At 40.4% G+C, this 22115-nt stretch overlaps 1 protein-coding gene and 1 long non-coding RNA gene across 3 annotated transcripts in view; one reads left to right on the top strand and one right to left on the bottom strand.

Annotated features, from left to right (window-relative positions):
* Positions 1-5441, top strand: part of COL10A1 (collagen type X alpha 1 chain) — a 42082-nt gene extending 36641 nt beyond the window's left edge. For both annotated transcript variants that reach the window (XM_077162710.1, XM_077162709.1), the window contains one exon: positions 3075-5441. In XM_077162710.1, the coding sequence (XP_077018825.1) occupies positions 3075-4954 (1880 nt within the window). In that variant the 3' untranslated portion in view covers positions 4955-5441. The remainder of the gene's footprint in view (positions 1-3074) is intronic.
* Positions 1-21724, bottom strand: part of LOC143682889 (uncharacterized) — a 133793-nt gene extending 112069 nt beyond the window's left edge. The window contains exon 1 of the long non-coding RNA XR_013175348.1: positions 21692-21724. This is a non-coding gene — a long non-coding RNA (uncharacterized LOC143682889). The remainder of the gene's footprint in view (positions 1-21691) is intronic.
* Between the last annotated feature and the right edge of the window lie 391 nt (positions 21725-22115).

Here is a 22115-nt window from a genome sequence, read left to right as displayed (position 1 = left end):
CCTGATGCTATTCACCTGTCCAGCTTTCTCAATTACTGTGAAGAGCACTGAGATAACATTTGTAAAGCGCTAACAGATTCTCAAAGCCGGCAACTATCAGATCTCACATTCATTAATTATCCTTACTAGGATTTGAGACAATTCAAATTTCCTTTCCATAAAGTTTTTTCATTATGTTTATATTTTTTATTTAAAAATTTAAAAATTTGTAATAAACCTTAAATATTGTGCTTTTGGGAGGAACCATTTTGGACATATCAAACATATGATTGTCTTTCTAAGAAGATGAAATTTAAAACATTTTACTAAAGATAGCTTAATAGTAAAATAAAAATTGGGAAAGAAAGAATAAAAGACAAATCTGTCAACTTTACTTGTAGCAACAAATGCAATTTAAAATGCTATTACAAGTAGCACTGGATTTAAAACTTGCTATGATCACAAGTTCAGGCTTTCTGTAGCTTACCAAGATCATTATAAGTAAGTCTTGAATTAAAGGCTACAAACATTTCTCTCTGTCGCTCCACCTTTATGTACTGCATCTTCTGGTTATTTTGCATAACAAATGAAAATGTGTATTTGCTATCAAACGGTAGCATTTAATCATTAAAGCCATCTTAGTCTCCCTCTACTTGATAATGTAAGATGGAAATGCAAATACATTATCTCCCACTGGCAGGCATTTACTCTGATGAAGACAAAATCCCACAATTTATACATTAAATTGATAGTAAAAACAGAAAGAGGTTCCTATGTAATTATAGAAACATCTGTTAACACAGACTAAAAGAGAGTAACTCTGCAGAAGATTCCACAGCTGGTGAGAATTCTGGGGTCACATTCTGACAGAACCAGTCACTATTCCATTTGATGGACACTTAAGAAACTTCTCTAGTGGGTTGCAGTCTTTCTTAAGAATGATGCTACCCTAATCTTGAGCAGATGAAAGTTTTCAGATGGCAAGTTACAAACAAAGGTTTCCCTTCAAGGATTCAATAGAAGTCACATCCTTCTTACACTGAGAGGCTGAGGACACCTCGGGACAACATCCCAAGTGCTAGAGATCGTATGATGGTGAGGTTCTAGCTTCCACTGGTATTCCATGCAGTTGTTATAAAAAAGCTTGTTTTCTTCTCTATCAGTTAAAAAGAATTCCAATCATATGCAGACAATTACTTTTTGTATGAACAAGACCCTTTATAAGATTCTGACATAAACCCCAGTCTAACATGATTTGCATTTTTAAAAATGTGCTAATTTCTTCCAAACCAGTAAGAAAAATCTCTTCTTTGTCAATTCTACTTGCAATATATCAACATCCAGTTCCACATACAGACAGATCATATGTGTACACTGAAGTCAACCAACACGATGTATGTTAATATATGGAAATTGTTTCTATAAATCAATTTTTCTCATATTCTTTGCCTTGGATATCATTTTCTGATCACAAGTAAGTAAAACACCATGTATTTAAATGTTTATAAATTGAAATATAGCTCTAATTAGATCAAAATACAAAGATACTTGTCTAAAATGATTATTTTTCTATTTTGGCATATCTATCTTAATGATTCAGCTCTGTATTTCATCACCAGATGATTTTTCAAATCTCAGGACCATCTCTAGCCAATAGAGTAATATCAGCAACTACTTCTTACAGGCCTACCAATTAACATGAAAGGGGTTTTTGTCTGTTTTTGGGAGGAATACAATAGTGTGCCAACAACTGATAGTTCAAAGGAACTATAACCATAAAAATATATTTTCGAAGGCAATATTCAATTCACCTCAATTTATTCTATTTCAATTCCAATTTAGTCTTTGCTCTGATTTTTAAAGCCATTAAAATTTAGTTAGAAGGGAAGGATATTAGTCATCTTTTTACAAAATAGCTGTGGCTCAAAAGTCATAGCTATAAGTCATATTTAGGTTTTTGGCCAAGCTATTCAACTAGAGTGACATCTAAATCTCTCATTACTGTGGGCCATTTTCTGACAGTGTAAAACTCTAAACAGTCTAAGTAAGAATTCTAATCATGTTTTTGAAAATTTATGAAACTGAAAATGATTTTAATATAATTTTATAAATCTATAACTTTTTATAAATTCTAATTTTATTACTGTATTTACTAGCTATTGAAGAATTAAATATTTTATGCAGATGGCTATGATTCTTTTCCATGGTAATACTTCCCAAAGGGTCTATCCTAAGGCCCAGTATGCCCTATGACATTCTGTCTTTGAATTAGCAAAACAGCCCTTGAAATGTCTTAAAGCACTTACCACCTACACTTGTTTTACTCACTTGTGACTGAAGCTCTACAGGGCATATCCTATGCTTTACTTACACTTATGGCCCAATGGAACTTTTCACATCGTAGGCACTAAATAAAAATGATTTTGTGAGTTTAATTTAGTGTATCAGTACTAGTATTCAAATGAACCCACAGCTCTATGAAATCAACTCACATAATATATACGTGCATTAATCAAATAAAGCTTTAGATAAGCACTTTAGTATTAGTTTATGATTCTAATTCTCTGTTTCAATTTTTTGTATTGAATTAAAAAAAAAATCAACCTAAATCTAAGCATGTTGAGCATGACCATAGCAAATGCAAATTAGACTCAACACAGTTTCTCATTTTTGTGATGGATAGCAGTTAGGAGGGAAAATTGTTTCAGTTGTTTAACATCTTCCCATTTATTCTACACTTGTTTTTTCCTTCCTTTACTGTCAGATGCCTTTTTTTATTTCTTTTCCCAAAAGAAATATAACTCCATCTTCACTGCTCTAATTCTAGGTGAATTCTTGGATCCCAGTACGCTTTTATAGGTGGCCAGGGTGTAAGGAAGGCACCAGGACAGCCATGGTCCCATGAGGCCACCTTCTCTGGCAGTGTTTTTATAAACATTAGAAAAAGTATCTGCCCAGAACCATTAGAGACTGGTCTACATAGAGACTGGCGGATGGGCTGGATGACACTGCAACGTCTTGCCCTGATTCACAATTAGAGAAACAGTGATTGCCCTTGTTATAACTAACTCCCCCTCTCTGGGTGTGTCTTTTAGGTATACCAGTAAGAGGAGAGCAAGGTATTCCTGGACCACCGGGCCCCGCTGGACCTCGCGGGCCTTCCGGACCACCAGGAAAACCTGGTTTCGGGAGTCCTGGACCCCAAGGGGAGCCAGGGTTGCCAGGACCACCAGGACCATCTGCCCCTGGGAGGCCAGGCTCACCAGGACTCCCAGGAAAACCAGGGGAAAGAGGCCCTTATGGACCAAAGGGAGATACTGGACCAGCTGGTTTACCAGGACCACGGGGCCCACCAGGGCAACCAGGAACCCCAGGCCCAGCTGGAGTTTCTGTTGCGGGAAAACCCGGACAACAGGGACCTACAGGAGCCCCCGGACCCAGAGGCTTTCCTGGGGAAAAGGGTGCACCAGGAGTCCCTGGTATGAATGGACAGAAAGGGGAAACGGGATATGGTGCTCCTGGCCGCCCAGGTGAGAGGGGCCTTCCAGGCCCTCAGGGTCCCATGGGACCATCTGGTCCTCCTGGAATAGGAAAAAGAGGTGAAAATGGGTTTCCGGGACAGCCAGGCATCAAAGGTGATCGGGGTTTACCAGGCGAAATGGGACCAAGTGGCCCCCCAGGTCCCCAAGGGCCTCCCGGGAAGCAAGGACCAGAAGGCAGTGGGAAGCCAGGAGCTGCTGGAGCCCCAGGCCAGCCAGGGATTCCAGGAACAAAAGGCTACCCAGGGGCTCCAGGAGTAGCTGGGCCCCCAGGGGCTCCTGGGTTTGGGAAACCAGGCTTGCCGGGCCTGAAGGGACAAAGAGGACCTATTGGCCTTCCAGGGAGTCCAGGAGCCAAAGGTGAGCAAGGCCCAGTAGGGCATCCTGGGGAGCCAGGTCTGACTGGACCCCCTGGAAATATAGGACCCCAAGGACCAAAAGGCATCCCGGGCAACCACGGTGCCCCAGGCCCAAAAGGTGATCCAGGCCCAGCTGGGCCAGCAGGATACCCTGGGGCCAAGGGAGAAAGGGGCTCCCCTGGGTTAGATGGAAAACCAGGGTATGCGGGAGAACCAGGTCTTGCTGGTCCTAAGGGTAACCCAGGGTTACCAGGTCCAAAGGGTGACCCCGGAGTTGGAGGGTCTCCTGGTGTCCCAGGCCCCATGGGCCCAGCAGGAGCTAAGGGACTGCCTGGACATAATGGGGAGCCCGGTCCCAGAGGTGTCCCTGGAATACCAGGTATCAGAGGCCCCATTGGGCCACCAGGCATTCCAGGATTCCCTGGTTCTAAAGGGGATCCAGGAAATCCAGGTCCTCCTGGCCCAGCTGGCATAGCAACTAAGGGTCTCAATGGACCAACTGGGCCACCAGGGCCTCCAGGTCCAAGGGGCCATACTGGAGAGCCTGGCCTCCCAGGGCCTCCAGGACCCCCGGGTCCCCCAGCCCAAGCGGTGATGCCCGAGAGCTTTCTAAAGGCAGGCCAAAGACCCAGTCTTTCCGGGGTGCCTCTGGTTAGTGCTAACCAAGGCCTAACAGGTATGCCTGTATCTGCTTTCACCGTTATTCTCTCCAAAGCTTACCCAGCAATAGGCATGCCCATCCCATTTGATAAGATTCTGTATAATAGGCAACAGCATTATGACCCAAGAACTGGAATCTTTACCTGCAGGGTACCAGGAATCTACTATTTCTCCTACCATGTGCATGTGAAGGGGACACACGTCTGGGTGGGCCTCTATAAGAACGGCACCCCCATAATGTACACCTATGACGAGTACACCAAAGGCTACTTGGACCAGGCTTCCGGGAGCGCTGTGGTCGATCTCGCAGAGAATGACCAGGTGTGGCTCCAGCTGCCCAACGCCGAGTCCAATGGCGTGTACTCCTCCGAGTATGTGCACTCCTCTTTCTCAGGATTCTTAGTGGCTCCCATGTGAGCTTGTTCCTACCAAGTAAATCTCCTGCTTGGAAAAGCATTCCCCGGCACCACCCCTCCCCACAAAACGCATAGTGGAGGCAGGCTGAAAACAATGTGAGTAACTTTGCTTAATTTTCTAAAATACAGATTTGAGCTTTCAGGCCAACAGATGATCAGCACTGGTAAGCCATATGTGAAGACCCCCTCAAATTTCTAGTCAGCAATCCTAAGAACTTTTAAAGCTTTCTGTGAATTCCCTCAGTATTTAAAATTTCTCCCATAAAAGCCCTGCTATTAAAAAAAAAATCACACAAAAATAGAAATACAACTCTAAATTATGTTAAATTTGATTTCAGAAACTTGGCATTTTATTTCAAACCTGTTTTTAACAATTACTATGAGAACTTCTGGTAAACATCCTGAAGGTACCATATAATTTTATAGAACTACTTGAATATTCAAATTTAAAAGACACTGTATATCCTAGATATTTCTGATGGTGCATTACTCCATTACTCCAAAGGTTTATTTCATCAAGATCCATTCAAATGTACAGGTGCATATATATGTTTTTAAAGCTCTTGTCGAAAAAGCAAAATACGTTAAAATTAATCTGAAATGCAAGGTGCTTTGTCACAAACCCTCTGAACTTTTCTGTGATCTCAGAGAAGCTTTCTATATGCCCTTCACAACTTGGAAATAGTTGTCTGAACTATTGTTATTTATTTAACAGAGCGTTACATATACAGACATGAACACTGTAGAAAAATTACTACATACAATTCAATTGATTTCTTTAAGTCTTATTTAATATGGCTTGGTGGGTTTGCAGAACGTAAGCTTCTGCGTCATGTCTCCCATTCCGATGAAACTGCAATTAACATCATGGGCTTCAAAATCGGACTAGAAATGAAAACACATTATTTATTTATGCTCTGTACTGTATTTTTATATTGCTGTTTAAAATTTTTAAGCTGTGCCTCACTTATTAAAGCACAAAATGTTTTACCTACTTCTATTTACGATCCAATAAAATACATCAATGGATACTTATGCTGGATTTATTTGAAATGGGCTATTTGCTATTCTCAGCTATTCTTTTAAAGGCTGTTCATTTTATAAAGCTGGTCAGAAGGAAAACAAAGTGGCGGGTGGCATTTATCGTTGTCCTGCTTGTGCCCAACTATTGCAGATGGGCGTTCCCACACACCCCAGCATTCAGTGTGGGCTGGGGAAGGTACTCACAGAACAATGCAGGGCCTAGGAGCCAGGTCATGGGCCGATGACTGGGCACAGAGTGAGACATTCACCCCTGAGAGTGGTTCTTCTCCTTGGAGAGAAGTAAGCCATGTGGCAGAGAAACATGTAGTTTGAACAAACATTCTGCAGTTACCACTGCTTTGACAAGATCTTAGTCATAACATTTTATATTATTTTGATGGTCTGATTTACATGAAAGGAAGGCAAGCAATTTTTTCTGTCAATCAAGAGGCAACATTTTTCTAAACTGAAAAATACTGCTCTTGAGCATCCATCAGCCCACTGGCTGAATGAGGACAGTCTAGTTTAGGTCCCTGGGGTGACCTACTATAAAAGCATCTATTTATTCCTTAGAAGGAATCTCTGTAATCCAAGCAAACCCATGAATGGAAACAAACATGTTTGGGGCTGGGAGATATTTCTGACTCCATTCTGGGTCAGCAAGTCCTGTGCCTTAAGCACAAGAAGGGAATTTACACCTGCAGGCACTTTCTCCACCTGCAGGCACTTTCCCCACTTGCCTATAATTACTACACCTGTGGTTACAGGTATCCACAACCCTCATTTAAGCTAGGAAGCAGCAAAGCTGAAATCTCAATGCCGGGAACCTCTCCATGGACAGGCAAGTCAAAGACAGTTTAGACACACAGCTCAGAATATTGGCAATTATGGACATGAAACAGACGTGAATTAAAGAACCCCGTTAAACACCAACAGTATCAATCATACAATGGTATTTTTGGGGATCAAATTAAATCCTAATTAAGGAACACAGCAACTAGACTAATTCACTAGACACACAGCATTTAACAAACATCTTTTAGGAAGTTTCTCATCATACTATGCACTTAAAAGCTGACACTTTTGTTGTGTTGTATGTCCTTCCAAAAATCAAATGTTCTTTTTGACTAGTCAGTTAATTTTTAAAAAATTAATATATTAATTTTAAATCAATGTATTAATGATTCTGTTCTTAAGCATAGTAAAAAGATGTTGGAAAACATAACATATTGCCCAAATAAAATTAAAAGGTTCTATAATTATATTATACAGTCTAGAAATTATAGAATATTTTAGATGTATAAGTAAATTTACAATATTCTAGTTTCTAAGACAGTGGAAACATACTACTTAATGTACCACAGCATTGACAGGTCTAAGAAAACAGGAAAGCTCTACAGCTCCCCAAAGATATGTACTTTCTCACTTAGTACACACATACATGAATTCCAATATAAAAGAGCAGTAAATCTCTCAAAAATAGTAGAGATTAAGGAGGTTCTGAATCCAAAATTACATTGCTTTTATTGAGCATTTTTTAAACCGGAAAGCAAACAATCATTACATTAAAACACACAACCCCATAAACTTGGAAACATTAATCAGTGTCCTCCTATCTAAAGACAACTACTAGATATTTGTATCTACTTATAACACTGTACATTTAAAGACTGATATATTTTGCTTATAGTTATTATGAAATGAGAAAATGATTCTATCTCTAAACTTAAGTCATGTTAAAAAAGACTTTTACAAATATCAAAACTATCTGCTCAAAGACACTGATCACAAACACATAATTTTGATTAAGAAAACACTACCTATGTTAATGCAAGCATGGTAATTACTATTCTACAAGACAACATACGAAAACAGGAAAGTGATGCTGAACATGTAAACCAGTTAAGTTCTAGATATAAACTGATTAGTCAGAGATCGATTTAATGTTGATGATACAAAGAAAGTTTGTAGGTATTAAATGATTACTTTTAATCAACTTAATTTCAAATTGATAAATTTTAAAATTTTATCTCATTCTCTAGGTTTTATCATATTTAGAGTGTTAAAAATGTGAACTGTTCTGTATTACCTCTACCTTTCTCATTTTTATTTTATTTTATTCTGTTAATGAAACGAAGCAAATATTTCTTTCTGATGCAAGTTCTGTCTTTTCTTTTTCTATATGTTTGCACCCCCTGCTGGAGAAAAAGTTCACAATCCCTGACCAAAAAAAAAAGTCACCTCTGAAACCACAAACAGGAAACTGAGTAAAATCTCAACTCAGAGCTACATGTAATTAAGTCTTCTGATACATCACTGTTTAAAAAAAATGAGCTCTCACTTTTGAGAGTCCACCACTCAGGCACAGAGAAGAGCTCCTGGCAGGTCAAAGCAGTTACCATAAAAATAGCACCCCAGATATCCTTAGAATACAATTGTACTTCTAGGAGTCTATCCTGGATATAATTACAAAAGTACAAAATACATGTGTATGAAAACACTGCTGGAGGATTGTGTCTGTAGTGACCAAACATGAGACAAAATAAATGCCACTCACTAGGGGGCTGATTAAATAAATCATGATACTGGCACTGGATAGCAGATGTACCAGCAGTAAAAGTACGAAGTACATCTGTTTATGAGCTGATTACAGCATTTGAAGGTAGCAATCAAAAAGAACAAAGTACAGAAAATGGATGATCCCTTTTGTATCTTTTCAAAAAGGAAATCTGAGAAAGGAGATTCTATGGGATAGAGGTTGGAGGTGATTACTCTTCAGTTTATTCCTTTCTGTAAAATTTAAATTTCTAAGCATATGATGACATTTTAAGAATGTAAACAACATTTACATGGGTTGTGGAATCACAGGTTATTTCTTATGTTTTTCTATATTAAAAACTTAATAGTAAGCACTCTATTTAAAGGCATTTTTGTTCCCTAACTACTCAGAGCAAACAACAGTACGCTTTGTTTTATTTTTCCGGAGCTGCTGCAACTGAGTATCACAGATAAGTTGACTGAGACAACAGAAATTTATTATCACAATGTCTGGAGGCTAGATGTCTGCAGTCAAGGTGTTGGCAGGCCCACACTTTCTCTCCAAGGGGGAATCGGTTCCATGCCTTCCCCGGTTTCTGCTGGATGGCCAGCAGTCCCTGGTGTTCCTTGGTTTATGGTGGCTTCGCTCAGTCTCTGCCTCTGTCTGCCTCTCTCTCCCTCCTGGTCTCTTTCTCACTGACTGTGTACAAATTTCCTCTGGCTATAAGGACACCAGATATACTGGATTAAGCGTTCACCCTAATCTAGTTTGGCCTCATCTGGACTAATAACATCCTCAAAGACTCTACTTTCAAATGGGGTCACAGTCAATGGGACCGGAAAGTTAGGAATTAAACCTATCTTTTGGGGGAGACACAATTCAGTTCCTAACAAGCCTGCACCATGTGTTACAGCCTGACCACGGGGCACGTGGGTGAGAAACACTTCCCCACCCCAATTCTTCAGAGAATCTACTCCTAGATCTTCCTCAGAATTCTCTTGGATCAACTGAGCACTAGAAGAAAGCTGCTGGTTCTAGGAGGTGCTGTTCGCTAGAGGGCACAGCAGCGAGTAAACAGATGTGTCATGTTGGCTATCTTTTTTGCTGCTGGGAAATACTTTACTCCTTCGAAATATTTGTGACCCACTGAATTTTGGGGTGAAACAATTATGTGCCTACTTTTGCTGGGAGGGAGGAAGAGCTTATTTACAATTTACCTGACGAGGTGATAGGAGAGCTTTAGCATTACCTGAATGAAAGGCTACCTACCCAATTAACTCCCACTAGCTTTTTACACCTGAGGTGTGAAAATATTCTACATCCAAACCCAAGGTGAAATCTCAGTTTTTCCTATCAACTTATTTTATCAAGAGCACTCATACTTCCTGATATTTTCAGCTTGCTACAGAACAAAACAAAGCTCTGAAAGATGAGGATGTGGGCTGAATTGTGCCCCACCCCCCCAGAAAAGCATGTTCACGTCCCAACCCCTAGTAGCTGTAAATGCGACCTTACCTGGAAATGGGGTCTTTATAGATGTAATTAATTAAAGTGAGGTCAAACTGCTTTAGGCAGGCCCTAAAATCCAGTAAGGCTGGTGTCTGTTTAAGAGGAGGGAAATCCTGACACAGGGAGATGAAGGCCATGGGAAGATGGAAACAGAGGTTGGAATGATGCTGCAAAGAGCCAAGGAATGTCTGAGGCCACCAGAAACTGGGGGAGGCAAAGAAGGATGCTCACCAGAAGCTTCGGAGAAGCATGGCCCTGCCAATAATCTGATTTTGGACTTCTAGACCCCAGAACTGTAAGAGAATAAATTTTTGTTGTTTTAAGCCACTCTCATTTGGTGGTAATTTGACACAGCAGTCCTAGGAACCTAATACAGATGGTAACTGTAACAAACAAAACAAACACAAAGTAGCTAGCAATAATTTAAACTATTTTCAGGTTACTACATTTTTTAAAGGAGAAAAGGTGCATCTCAATATTTTAGTATAGGAAAACAGCAAAATGGCAGAAACAATTTGAAACAATTGAAAAACTAACAATTGTGACTTCCGATAAGGTCTGTTAATAATACTGGTTTAACCACTCCATATAATTAACACACATTTATGGTTTGTAAAATAATTTTTAAAAATCATTTCATGTTTATCCATGAAGCAGCTCTTAACAGATGGTAAAAAATAAAAATACATAAAATCGTTTTTTAAAAAAGGGCAATAAAAGGCAAAGGCAGAAGATATTAGAAATGGTAGAAAGGCAGAAAATTCTATAAAACAGCAGAGACAGGTAATATGAAAGTGGGGGGAAGGGGGATAGAGGAAGAAAAGTATGAGTTGTGCACATAAATTGAAAAGGAATACAGGATGCCTAAGGAATGTATTATTTCTGCTAGTCTCTTTTACTCTACAACAAGTGCAAGTGAAAAGAGTATCAAGTTAACCCTAAATACAGCGTGAAAAGCTGGTAACAGCATTCTGAATCAGCTGCCAAAGGGAAATAAGACACAGATGGAAACAATGCATCCACTCCTATAAAACCAAGGTTGCGCCCTTGTGCAACCTGCCCAGGAGGGAAAGGAGAGCTTTCTGCACATCTCACATAGCAGGTTCAGGTCCAAAGCAAAGGAACTTTGAATGGCAGTGTGCTATCCTGAGCCACACCTGAGCGGCAAGCCATCCCACTGTCGAACACAAAGCACTCCCACTCCGCACACCTCTGCTGATTCCTCTGAGTCCAGCATCTCCGTGCTGTGGCTTGCCCTGGCTTTGGAAGATGATGCCTATCATTTTTTAGTGGCTCCCCCTAGAGCCCTTTCCTCTAGCACTGCTTCATCACCACTGCAGTAACCAAGGTTTTTTTAATGTTTTCAATTGGGTGACTCTCCTGTACAGGATTTTACCAGGCATTTCCACTAACAGCTCTCGCCCTTCCATTAAATCTACCAACCCCTAGAGATCAATCCCATGGGAGTTGTGCTGGGAAAACAGAAGCAATATAAGACACCACTCTTTCCTGGAGAAGCTGTCATTTGATGATGAAAGTAAGATTAACATGGCTGGAACAATTAGAAAACAATTCCGTGATTGGGTGGGAAACCTGCTGGCAGTGAGGGGGAAAGAGTAGCAGGCACCAGAGTCGGTATGAGCTGAGACAAGCCTGCAAGGAGGCACGGACAGGTCCTGCCACGACTGCGAGTACCTGGTGCTGGAGTCAGCAGAGCGACCTGCCCGCTCAAGGACCTGACATAAGCTGAAACTAAACTGAGAGCAGCAACAGGAATTCGACAAAATAGAACAAAAGTTAAGAGAACATTATTCTGTTTGATTAGAATTCTGCCCTTGAAGCATCATTGGGACTGGTGAGGAGAGTCTCAACCCACAGTTCAGCAGGTGATCTTTATTTTTTTTGCATGGGAAGGCACTGGGAATCAAACCAGGTCTCTGGCATGGCAGGTGAGAACTGTGCCTGCTGAGCCACTATGGCCTGCCCAACAGTTGATATTTTATATAGTTTTTTATGAAGAATTATAATGATAGGGAGCATCATTATTCTTCTATTGGTATTATATTGTGGTAGCAAAATAATATGAAGGAAAAAAGAAAATAAGATAGGAAGAGGAACTGGAAGGGGGGATTACAAATGAGATTCTTTTCTTTAAGAACTAAAATTTTAGAAAGCTGTAAGTTAAGATGGAGGAACGTTTAGTGGGAAAGACGATCAGACTGGGAATCTACTATATAGGATGAAAGGAAAGCATCGAGATAAGCTAGTGAACTCAGGAGAAACTGCAAGTTAGTGTGCAGCTCAGACCTCGGGAGGGGGAAGAGGTGATGTTTGAGAACAGTGACAGACAGAAGAATATACCAATGAGAGAAAGCAGAACAGTGGGATGCTTTTCACTCTCCTATTCATGTGTGAGGGTAGCCAAGTACAGTGTAAGAATCTGATCCAGTAGAGTTAAAGGCCACAGTCAAAGCGCCACACTGTGTTGTATCTGTCCTGAGAATAATCACAGGCAAATGAATTACAAAAAGTACTAGGGGTGGGACCACATTCTCTGGTTAACCGCATGAGGGCAAGGTCTGGAGATGAGTGTGAAAGGAGTTTGTGAAAACAGAATGCTGTATCAAAGGAGAGAGCAAGACTTTATAAGAGGGTTGCCAGTGTAGAGTCAACTCTAGCCAGGCGAGTATGAATGATAAATCAAACAGCTGATGTCCACGTTGACTTGCTGTACTTTCAGTACTGGACAAAAATGGGGGCTCCCTCTGTGGTGCCCGCTGTAAGACAGGAGCTGCTTCTGGATTGCTGGTTCTGTTCTTATCAACATCTGAGACAGGTGGGCCCATCCAGAGAGGCTGGAAGGAAAAGGAGTGGGCAGTGGGTGCTGCTGACTAGGAGAGAGGGATAGAACAGTCTAGAGACACTACCAGAGGAGCTGGAACACAACACGAACCCTACATGACAGTGGCTAATTGGTGGAAGAAAAAGAAAGGGAGTTGTGCAGAGACTGCCAATTCTCTACCCAACAGCCATTCTCCCCTTCTTTTTTAATTAAAAGAACCCCAGTTTGCCCACAGGGGCCAGTCAAACAACAGCCCTCCTCCACCATGCTCCCGATGGGTTCAGCTGTGCCCCAGAGACGTGCTGAAGTTCAAATCCCTCCCACCTGGAATGTGACCTTTTTTGGAACTAGCAAGTTAGGATGAAGTCAGACCGAAGAAAGATGGGACTTTCATCCAATAAGTAGGGAAAGGGAGACAGAGACATGGAAGAGATGCCACAGGACGACGAGGCAGAGGTTGAGCTACACCACAGCCCAAGGGACAGGAAAATCTGCGGCCACCCCCAGAAGCCAGGAGAGGGCCGTAGCAGACTGTCCCCTACAGACTTTGGAGGGAGCTGGCACTGCTGACATCTGGATTTTAGCCACCCAACCTTCAGCATTGTGGGGGAATCAATTTCTTTGTTTTAAGCCATCCACTTTGTGGTACTTCAGTATGGCAGTGCTGGGAAACTGAGATAATGTCTGTAGACCTTCTGCAAACCTAACATCTGTAAATAAAGGGAAGACAAATTGATACATCACTTCAACAGGGCCAAGGTATGGTAATCCCTATGGAAGTTACAGGCAAACAAAATTTCTGTTAGTGAGAAGGGGCAGTGGTATAAAAATCATGGGGAGAACCCATAAAAATGAGACCACACACATTTCCAATACCAATCCTAATATTAGAATGCACAAAAAATTAGATACAATCTTGCATGCCAGGCCTGAGATTATCAGACTTTTAAAGTGTTTCTATAATCATATGGGAGTTTTTTTTGCTCACTTAAAAAAATGAAACGGTTATTGATTTCATTATATAAGAATAAATATTATGCTTAAAAAAAGAACCCCAGTTTTATTCTAAGCACCTACATTTCCAGCTAAAACAATATATATTCTCAGGTTCCTTTGTAGTAGTGGCAATGAGGTGAACATAGTATAAAAACTCTACTGAAATCCCTATAGTTATTTCTGATGAGATAAATTTAAAGGAGCTAGACCTTTAAGCCTAACTGTTCTTAGATCTGTATATAAACAGCTCAAGTAATTCATATATGGTCATGTAGGCACACAACTTGTCATATTAGTGACTAAACTAATAATCATATTTAACACAGTTATCTTAAGAGTTGTAAGTTATCCAATAATAAAGTGTCTTGGAAAGAGTAAAGTTTAGTTTTCACAATTAAATTTTATTACCTGAGCACAATGCCATTATCTGTAAGTTTAATCAAGCTCCCACTTTCCAAATCCAATGCCAAACCCTTGCAACTATAACAGAAAAGTGTAATTAACTGATCAGTTCATATATTTATCCAGCCACCCCCCAAATAATCTATATATTTTAAAAGCTACAGTGCTAAAAAAAAGTGGCTTTCTCAACCAGGTAAATGATATATTAAGTAAAACAAATAAAAATAACTGAATTCTAAAATCAAACATCACTCATAAACAAGCATCTAAAGAAAACTGTAACATAAAGCACAGGCAGCATGTTTCATTTGTAAAACCATTAAGCTTTTAAAAAGAGGACTCTGAAATGCAAAGGAAAAGGAAGGGAAAAAAAGGACATGCATCGGTTAAAATCTACAAGTGTCAAAAACCACTTATACACAGAAAACTACAAAACGCTGCTAAAAGAAATCAAAGAAACCTAAATAAACTGAAGGATAGTCCATGTTCATGGATTGGAAGATTAAATATTGTTAAGATGTTAATTCTACCCAAAACGATTTACTGATTGAATGCAATTCCAATAAAAATGCCACAACTTTCTTCTCAGAAATGTAAAAGCCAATCACCAAATTTACATGGAAGTATAAGGGGCCCTGAATAGGCAAAGCCATCTTGAAAAAGAAGAACCAAGTTGGAAAACATATACTTTCCCTTCTTGAAACTTATTACAGAGCAGCATAATGAAAACAGCATAGTATAGGCACAAGGACAAACATATAGACCAATGGAATTGGATTGAGAGTTCCGAAATCAACCCTCACATTTATGGTCAACTGATTTTTGAAAAAAGAAAAGACCACTCAATTGGGAAAGAATAGTCTCTTCGACAAATGGTGCTGGGAAAACTGGATCTCCACTTGTAAAAAATCAAAAAGAAGGAGGACCTCTATCTCACACTATACACCAAAATCAACTCAAAGTGGATCAAAGACCTAAAGAGAAGAGGCAAAATTATAAAATTCCTGGAAGCATCTTCAGGATCCCACGTTAGGCAATGGTTTCTTTGTTGCACAAGCAATTGAAGAAAAGATAGATACGTGGGATCTCATCAAAATTAAAAAATTTTGTTCCTTGAAGGACTTTATTAGAAAGTAAAATAACAACATACACAAAGGGAAAAAATATTTGGAAACCACATATCTAATAAGAGTTTAATACTGGAATATATAAAGAAATCCTACAACTCAACAACAAAAACAAAAACAATCCAATTAAAAAATGGGCAAAAGACTTGAACAGACATTTCTCAAAAAAGATATACACATGGTCAAAAAGCACATGAAAAGATGCTCAACATCACGAACCATCAGGGAAATGCAAATCAAAACCACAATGAGATATCATTTCACACCCACTAGAATGGCTAGTATTAAAAAAATAATAACGAATGTTGGAGAGGATGTGGAGAAATAAGAACACTCATTGCTGATGGCAATGTAAAATGGTGCAGCCACTGTGGAAGACAGTTTGGCGGTTCTTCAGAAAACTAAGTACAGAATTGTCATATAATCTGGCAATCTCAGTACTAGGTACATACCCAGAAGAACTGAAAGCAGGCGCTCAAGGAGATATTTGCACACCTACGTTCATAGTAGGTGTATTAGTTAGGGTTCTCTAGAGAAACAGAATCAACAGGGAACACTTGCAAATATAAAATTTATGAAAGTGTCTCACGTGACCATAGGAACGCAGAGTCCAAAATCCACAGGGCAGGCTGCGAAGCCGATGACTCCAATGGATGGCCTGGATGAACTCCACAGGAGAGGCTCACCAGCCAAAGCAGGAATGCAACCTGTCTCCTCTGAGTCCTCCTTAAAAGGCTTCCCATGATTGGATTTAGCATCACTAATTGCAGAAGACACTCCCCTTTGGCTGATTACAAATGGAATCAGCTGTGGATGTAGCTGACGTGATCATGACCTAATCCTATGAAATGTCCTCATTGCAACAGACAGGCCAGCGCTTGCCCAATCAGATGAACAGGTACCACAACTTGGCCAAGTTGACACCTGTCCCTAACCATGACAGTAGGATTATTCACAATTGCCAAAAGATAGAAGCAACTCAGGTGTTCATTACAGATAAATGGATTTAAGCAAAATGTGTGTGTGCATATGTATACATATATATATATATACACAAAACAGAACATTATTCAGCAGTAAAAAGGAATGAGGTCCTGACATATGTAACAACATGTAAGAACCTGAAGACATCATGTTGAGTGAAAAATAAGCCAGACACAAAAGGACAAATATTGTATGCTCTCACTGATATGAAGTAATTAGAATAAGCAAACTCAGTGTCGGAATCTAGAATATAGTTACCAGGGGATGGGGTGTGGATGGGGAATAGGGAGTTGTGCCGGTTTGAAGCTATTATGTACCCCAGAAAAGTCATGTCATTTAATATTTCTGGGTGGGATTTTTTTTATTGTTTTTATTGTTTACATGGAGATGTGACCCACCCAAATGTGGGAGGTAACTTTTGATAAGATGGTTTCCATCTAATTTCCAGGTGGAGTTGCTTGCTGGAGCCATTTAAGAGGGAACCATTTGGAAAAAGCTTCAGAGCCCAACAGAACCTACAAAGACCACACAGCCAGAGAACTTTGGAGATTCATAAAGAAAACGCCCCTGGGGAACACACTGAAGAAGCCTGGAGCGAAAGCTAGCAGATGTGCCATGTGCCTTTCCAGCTGAAGAGAACCTTGAATGTCATCGGCCTTCTTGAGCCAAGGAATCTTTCCCTAGATGCCTTAGTTGGACATTTTTATAGCCTTGCCTCAATTTGGACATTTTTCATTGCATCAGAACTATAAACATGCTACTTAATAAATTCCTTTTTTTAATATAGTAAAAGCTATTTTTTATAACTTTATAATGGTAGTATAATAGACATACAGTATTGCACCTTGAAATTTTCACCCCAAAATATGCCTGACATAATTCCAAATCAGGGCATGTAGATCACCTCATTCTTTTTTTTACCGATGCTCAATACTCTTTTTTATTTTTTTAAATTTTTAAAAAAAAATTCCCTTTTTAAAAGCTGTTCCATTTCTGGTATATTGCATCCAGGTAGCGTGCAAACTAAAACAGGAGTTAAGGCTTAAAATGTACAGAGTTTCTATTTGGGATGATTGGAAAGTTTTAGTAATATTGGTGGTGACGACAACACAACATTATGAATTAACTACTGAATTATACATTTGCGTGCCATGGGCAGGTTCACTTGTCAACTTGGCCAGGTAGTGGTACCTGTTTGTCTGGTTGGGCAAGTGCTGGCCTGCCTGTTGCAATAAGGACATTTCATAAAATTAAATCATGATCACGTCGGCTATATCTACAGTTGATTCCATTTGTAACCAGCCAAGGGGAGTGTCTTCTTTAATGTGTGATGCTTAACCTAATCACAGAAGCCTTGTAAGGATGATTCAGAAGAGACAGGCTCTCTCCCTGCTTCAGCCAGCAAGCTTCTCCTGTGGAGTTAGTCCAGACCCTCCATCAGAATCGTCAGCTTCACAGCCTGCCTTACAGATTTTGGACTCTACGTTCCCACAGTTATGTGAGACACTTTTATAAATTTTATATTTACAAATATTTCCTGTTGAGTCTGTTTCTACCTTAACTAATACATTGAGTATGGTTAAAATAGGATATTTTATCTTGTATATATGTTACTAGAATAAAAGTTTTTAAAAAAAATTTATGAAACTGCACAACACAAACAGTGAACCACAGTTACACTATGGACTATAGAAAAAAAAATCTACAGTTTTTCTCATTAAATAAGAAATCCCCACACCATGCATACAACACACATGCACACACTTACATTCTTCAAGTTAAGCTCTTAGCCAGTCTTTCCCATACTCTTTAGAATTTTCCTCATTTTAGGGCAAATGATAAGAACTTACCCTGTGTGCCAGTCACATTACTGAAAACCATTAAAAGAACATTAAATACTAAGTATTAGGTTATTTACTTAAAAAGACTTGTGGGATTTGGGGAGAAAAATGGGTAGAGATTCATTATTATGAATAATAAATCAAGGAGGCGTAATGGCCACCAAATATCAGGAGATTTATACAAGAATGATGGGCTACTTTAGAAGCATTACTTATTTTGGTTCATAGTAAAATTTTAGAGTCAGCAATTTCATACAGTAAAATGTTTCTTTTATAAAAGGGATAAATCAAAAAGATTAAGCAAACATCTAATGATATGTAATGGAAGGACATTATTGCTCTATACTAATTACTACTCCATGAATTTCATGTGATTTAAGACTATTATTAATTTAAATTGAATATTTAAAGCAACTTAACAAAATTTTTGTTTTTGTTGTTTTAAAATGAGAAAATAAAAAACCAAGGAATCTCAGAAATTGAGAATCCTACATCATGAAGGTGGTGAGTAGTCTTAGACATTGGAATGTTTATCTGAAGCACAGAAAACCTGGATGTCCTAATTAAGACACTTACTCAAAACCTGAAAATATCTCCTCTTCTTTTGCTATTATTAGTTTGAAGCATAATAAAAAACCTTTTCCCTTAAAGATAAACTTTAGAGGCAGTTTTTAATAACCTCTGAAATTCTTCATGATGACAAACTTAAGCTATCCAAAAATATCCAAATTAATTACATAAGCTCTTAGCTTATTTTCATTTTTAATTAAGCAAGTCAAACATGTTTCAAGTAGGAAAGACTTTAATTCCTTAGACATAGAATTTGTAGTATAGAAGGCATTTTGCTCTTTGCTTCAAAATTCATATTCTACCTTCTGCCTTCATAGAAGATTCAGCATTAAAATTTTATCAACAACAATTAAGAATCAAAGAGAATGTGAGGATATTAAAAGAAAAAAAGAAAAAGATTTACCAGAAATTCCACTCCTCAGGACTCACAGCAAGCAATTCCTTACTCTCTTGACTAGGAACTAAGCAAAGCTATTATAAATTAGCTACATCTAAGGGGAAGATAAAATACATTAAATATGAAATTATTCATTCCTAATTTGACAAACCTGAAAACTTAGTGGAATCACTGATGGGAGCAGATAAGAAAGAAATATCTGTAATTGTGAAGTTCTGCAATTCTTTTTTGTGAAGTTTTCCATTCACAAGCAGTTTATTACTCTCCAAGATTCCCAGGGAGCTATCACGTATTTCCAAAATACAAATACAAATTTCCAAAATTATGCCGTTAGTATGAAATTATACAGCTCAAGACAATTATGACTCTTACTCCCAAATTCTACTTGGAGATCATAATTAAGACTCGACAAAGCTGTATACATTTATTTAACACATCACCAAGACTGAAACATGTCGACCATTCTATCATTGTAGCATCTGTCCTTGGTCCAACCTTGCTAGAAAGGTCCCATGTCTGGAAGTCTCAAAGCAAAATGGGGACCTGGCAGGTAAATGAAGAACCATGGAGCCTCTATTAGATACAGGAAATATTTCTTACTTTTCCACCATAAGAAAAACAATAGAGGAAAAGGACAAATGAGACTCTGCTAACTACCATGTCCAAACAAGTGACCAGTGTTGACAGATGTTTTGATTACTTTAAAAAAAAAATCCTAGATTTCATGTAAAACATTTGAATAAGAGCTGGTTCAACTTTTAAAGAACTGATGTCTACCAAACAGAAAATGAATAGAGACAGAGGTGCTCTTAGACCAGCCTCATACGCATTTGAAACTGTGGCAGAATAGTGGTCTAGGGTCAGCTGACCACTGTCCAAGAAAACAAACTGGGCACTCTGACCCTGCTGCCATAGATGTTAACCCATAAGAGGCTTTGACAGCATGGAAAACTGCAAGAGGGAAGAGGGTTTAACAGGGCAGGGGAGGTGGCTAATGGTAGAGAGTGGAGGAGGACAATGGGGAGACTTGTGCAGTGGTTCTTAAATTTAATCCATTCCTGTGGGTTTAAACCCATTGTTAGTAGGACATTTTGATGAGGTTAGTTCAGTTAAGGTGTGACCCACTTCATTCAGGACAGGTCTTAATCTTCTCACTTAATCTTCTCACTCGAATCCCTTAGAAACCGAATGAATACAACAGAGAAAGCCATGAAAGCAAGGGGCTGAAATCAGTGGAACCCACAAGAGAAGTGAGAGACCAGCTGATACTGTCATGTGCTTTGCCATTTAACAGAGGAGCAAGGACTACCAGCAGCCTGTCTTCAGGAAGAAAGCATTGCCTTAATTTGGACATTTGCCTGGACTCTAACTGTAAACGAACAAATTCTGTTGCTTAAGCTGAACCATTTCATGGTATTGCTTTGAGTAGCAGCAAACTAAAACAGCTTACGTCCTTGAGGTGGTGCTATCTATATTGACACATTAAGGATACAGTAATTGGCTAATGGGGTAAAGCAGGAAGAGCAGGGGTTAGGGAACACAGGCCAAGAAAATGGCATGTGCAAAGGCCCAGGGGGAGGAGACAACATGGAACACTACAGAAATAGAAAGGTCTGTACCTCTGGAGTTAGGGGTTGGCTAGAGTTAGGGATTGGCTGGAATGTCACGTGATGAGTGAAGACAAAGTAAGGGGATGAGTGAAAACATAGTAAGGGCTCCTTTTCAAATAGAGCTGTTCTCAGTTGGAAAGGGAATTCAAATCACAGTGCAGGTAGTTCCAATAAAATGCAATCCTATTTCAGGTCAATTGCTAATAGACCCACACTAAATCAATATTATATATGAATGGTTCTCAACCCTGGTGGTGCTCCAGAATCACAGATGCAGCTTCTTAAAACTACCCACGTGCAGTGGGTAGAGATTCCAACCCTACAACTAGAGATTCCAATCCTACAGGTTAGGTTGGGGCCAGGTGGGGCACCTACAGGATTCCTGAAGGCAAGAAAACCACTGACGTTTACGTGATATGGATTTTCATTTTATTATTTAAAAAAAATACAACCAAAATTTTATTGAGCCCCTCCAGCATACAAAGCCCTACCGACAATAAAAAGTAAACATCACGAGTCCTGCCTGCAAGGAACCAGTGCCCTGATCAACTATGTAAAGCGCACACCTGGCTTAGAGCAAAGTCAATGGAACTATCTGCTCTGTTTATCAGTGGTGTGCTGGTTTTTAAAAAAGACTGATTTGTGGCGTTTGCCCATTTCGCTCCCCCTGCCCTAGGAACCTGTTCTTGCACGACTTGTCCTTCCTTTCCCCCCCTTTTCTTCTCTGCCCTATGCTCAACGACTTGGCCCAAGGCTGGGCTAAATAAGCAGGAACCGGGGACTACCCACTTCCGCCCAGCCTCCAGTGAGCGGCCGAGTTTTCCAGAAAGGAGGGGGCGGCCGCAGGTGCGGGGAGGAAACTCAGGCCGGGACGCCGCCGGCCACCCGCGCCACTCACCGGCGCGCTCTCGGACGGGCTGCGGCGGCCCGGAGACAGGTCGAAGCTCCTGACGACGGCGCAGGCGACCGGGAAGAAGTCCTGAGCGTCCGCGGCGCGGGGTGGGGGCGCACGAGCGAGCGCCTCCCGGCGGGGCGGGGCTTGGGCTGCCCGGGGACGCGGCGCCGCCTCCCCCACGCTGCCCGCGCTTCTCGCCGCCTCGGGCCCCGGTCCGCCGCGGGACGGCCCTCTGCTGGCTCCCGCCGCTCAGACGCCTCTGCGCTGGAGTCCCGACAGAGGGCGATGTGACCAGGGGCGAGGCCACGGCTGCAGGAATGGGGCGCGGTAGGACTATTTGAGGGGTGGGCGCAACTAAACCGTGTAGGTAGGCAGCCTGTGCCGAGAGTGGCCCCACACCGGGACTCCCCTTTGACTTCACGGCGCC

Source organism: Tamandua tetradactyla, chromosome 5 (assembly GCF_023851605.1).
Source record: "Tamandua tetradactyla isolate mTamTet1 chromosome 5, mTamTet1.pri, whole genome shotgun sequence".
In the NCBI taxonomy this organism is placed as follows: Eukaryota; Metazoa; Chordata; class Mammalia; order Pilosa; family Myrmecophagidae; genus Tamandua; species Tamandua tetradactyla.
The sequence above is the reverse complement of the archived record's forward strand: the minus strand, read 5'-3'. Positions and strand labels throughout refer to the sequence as shown.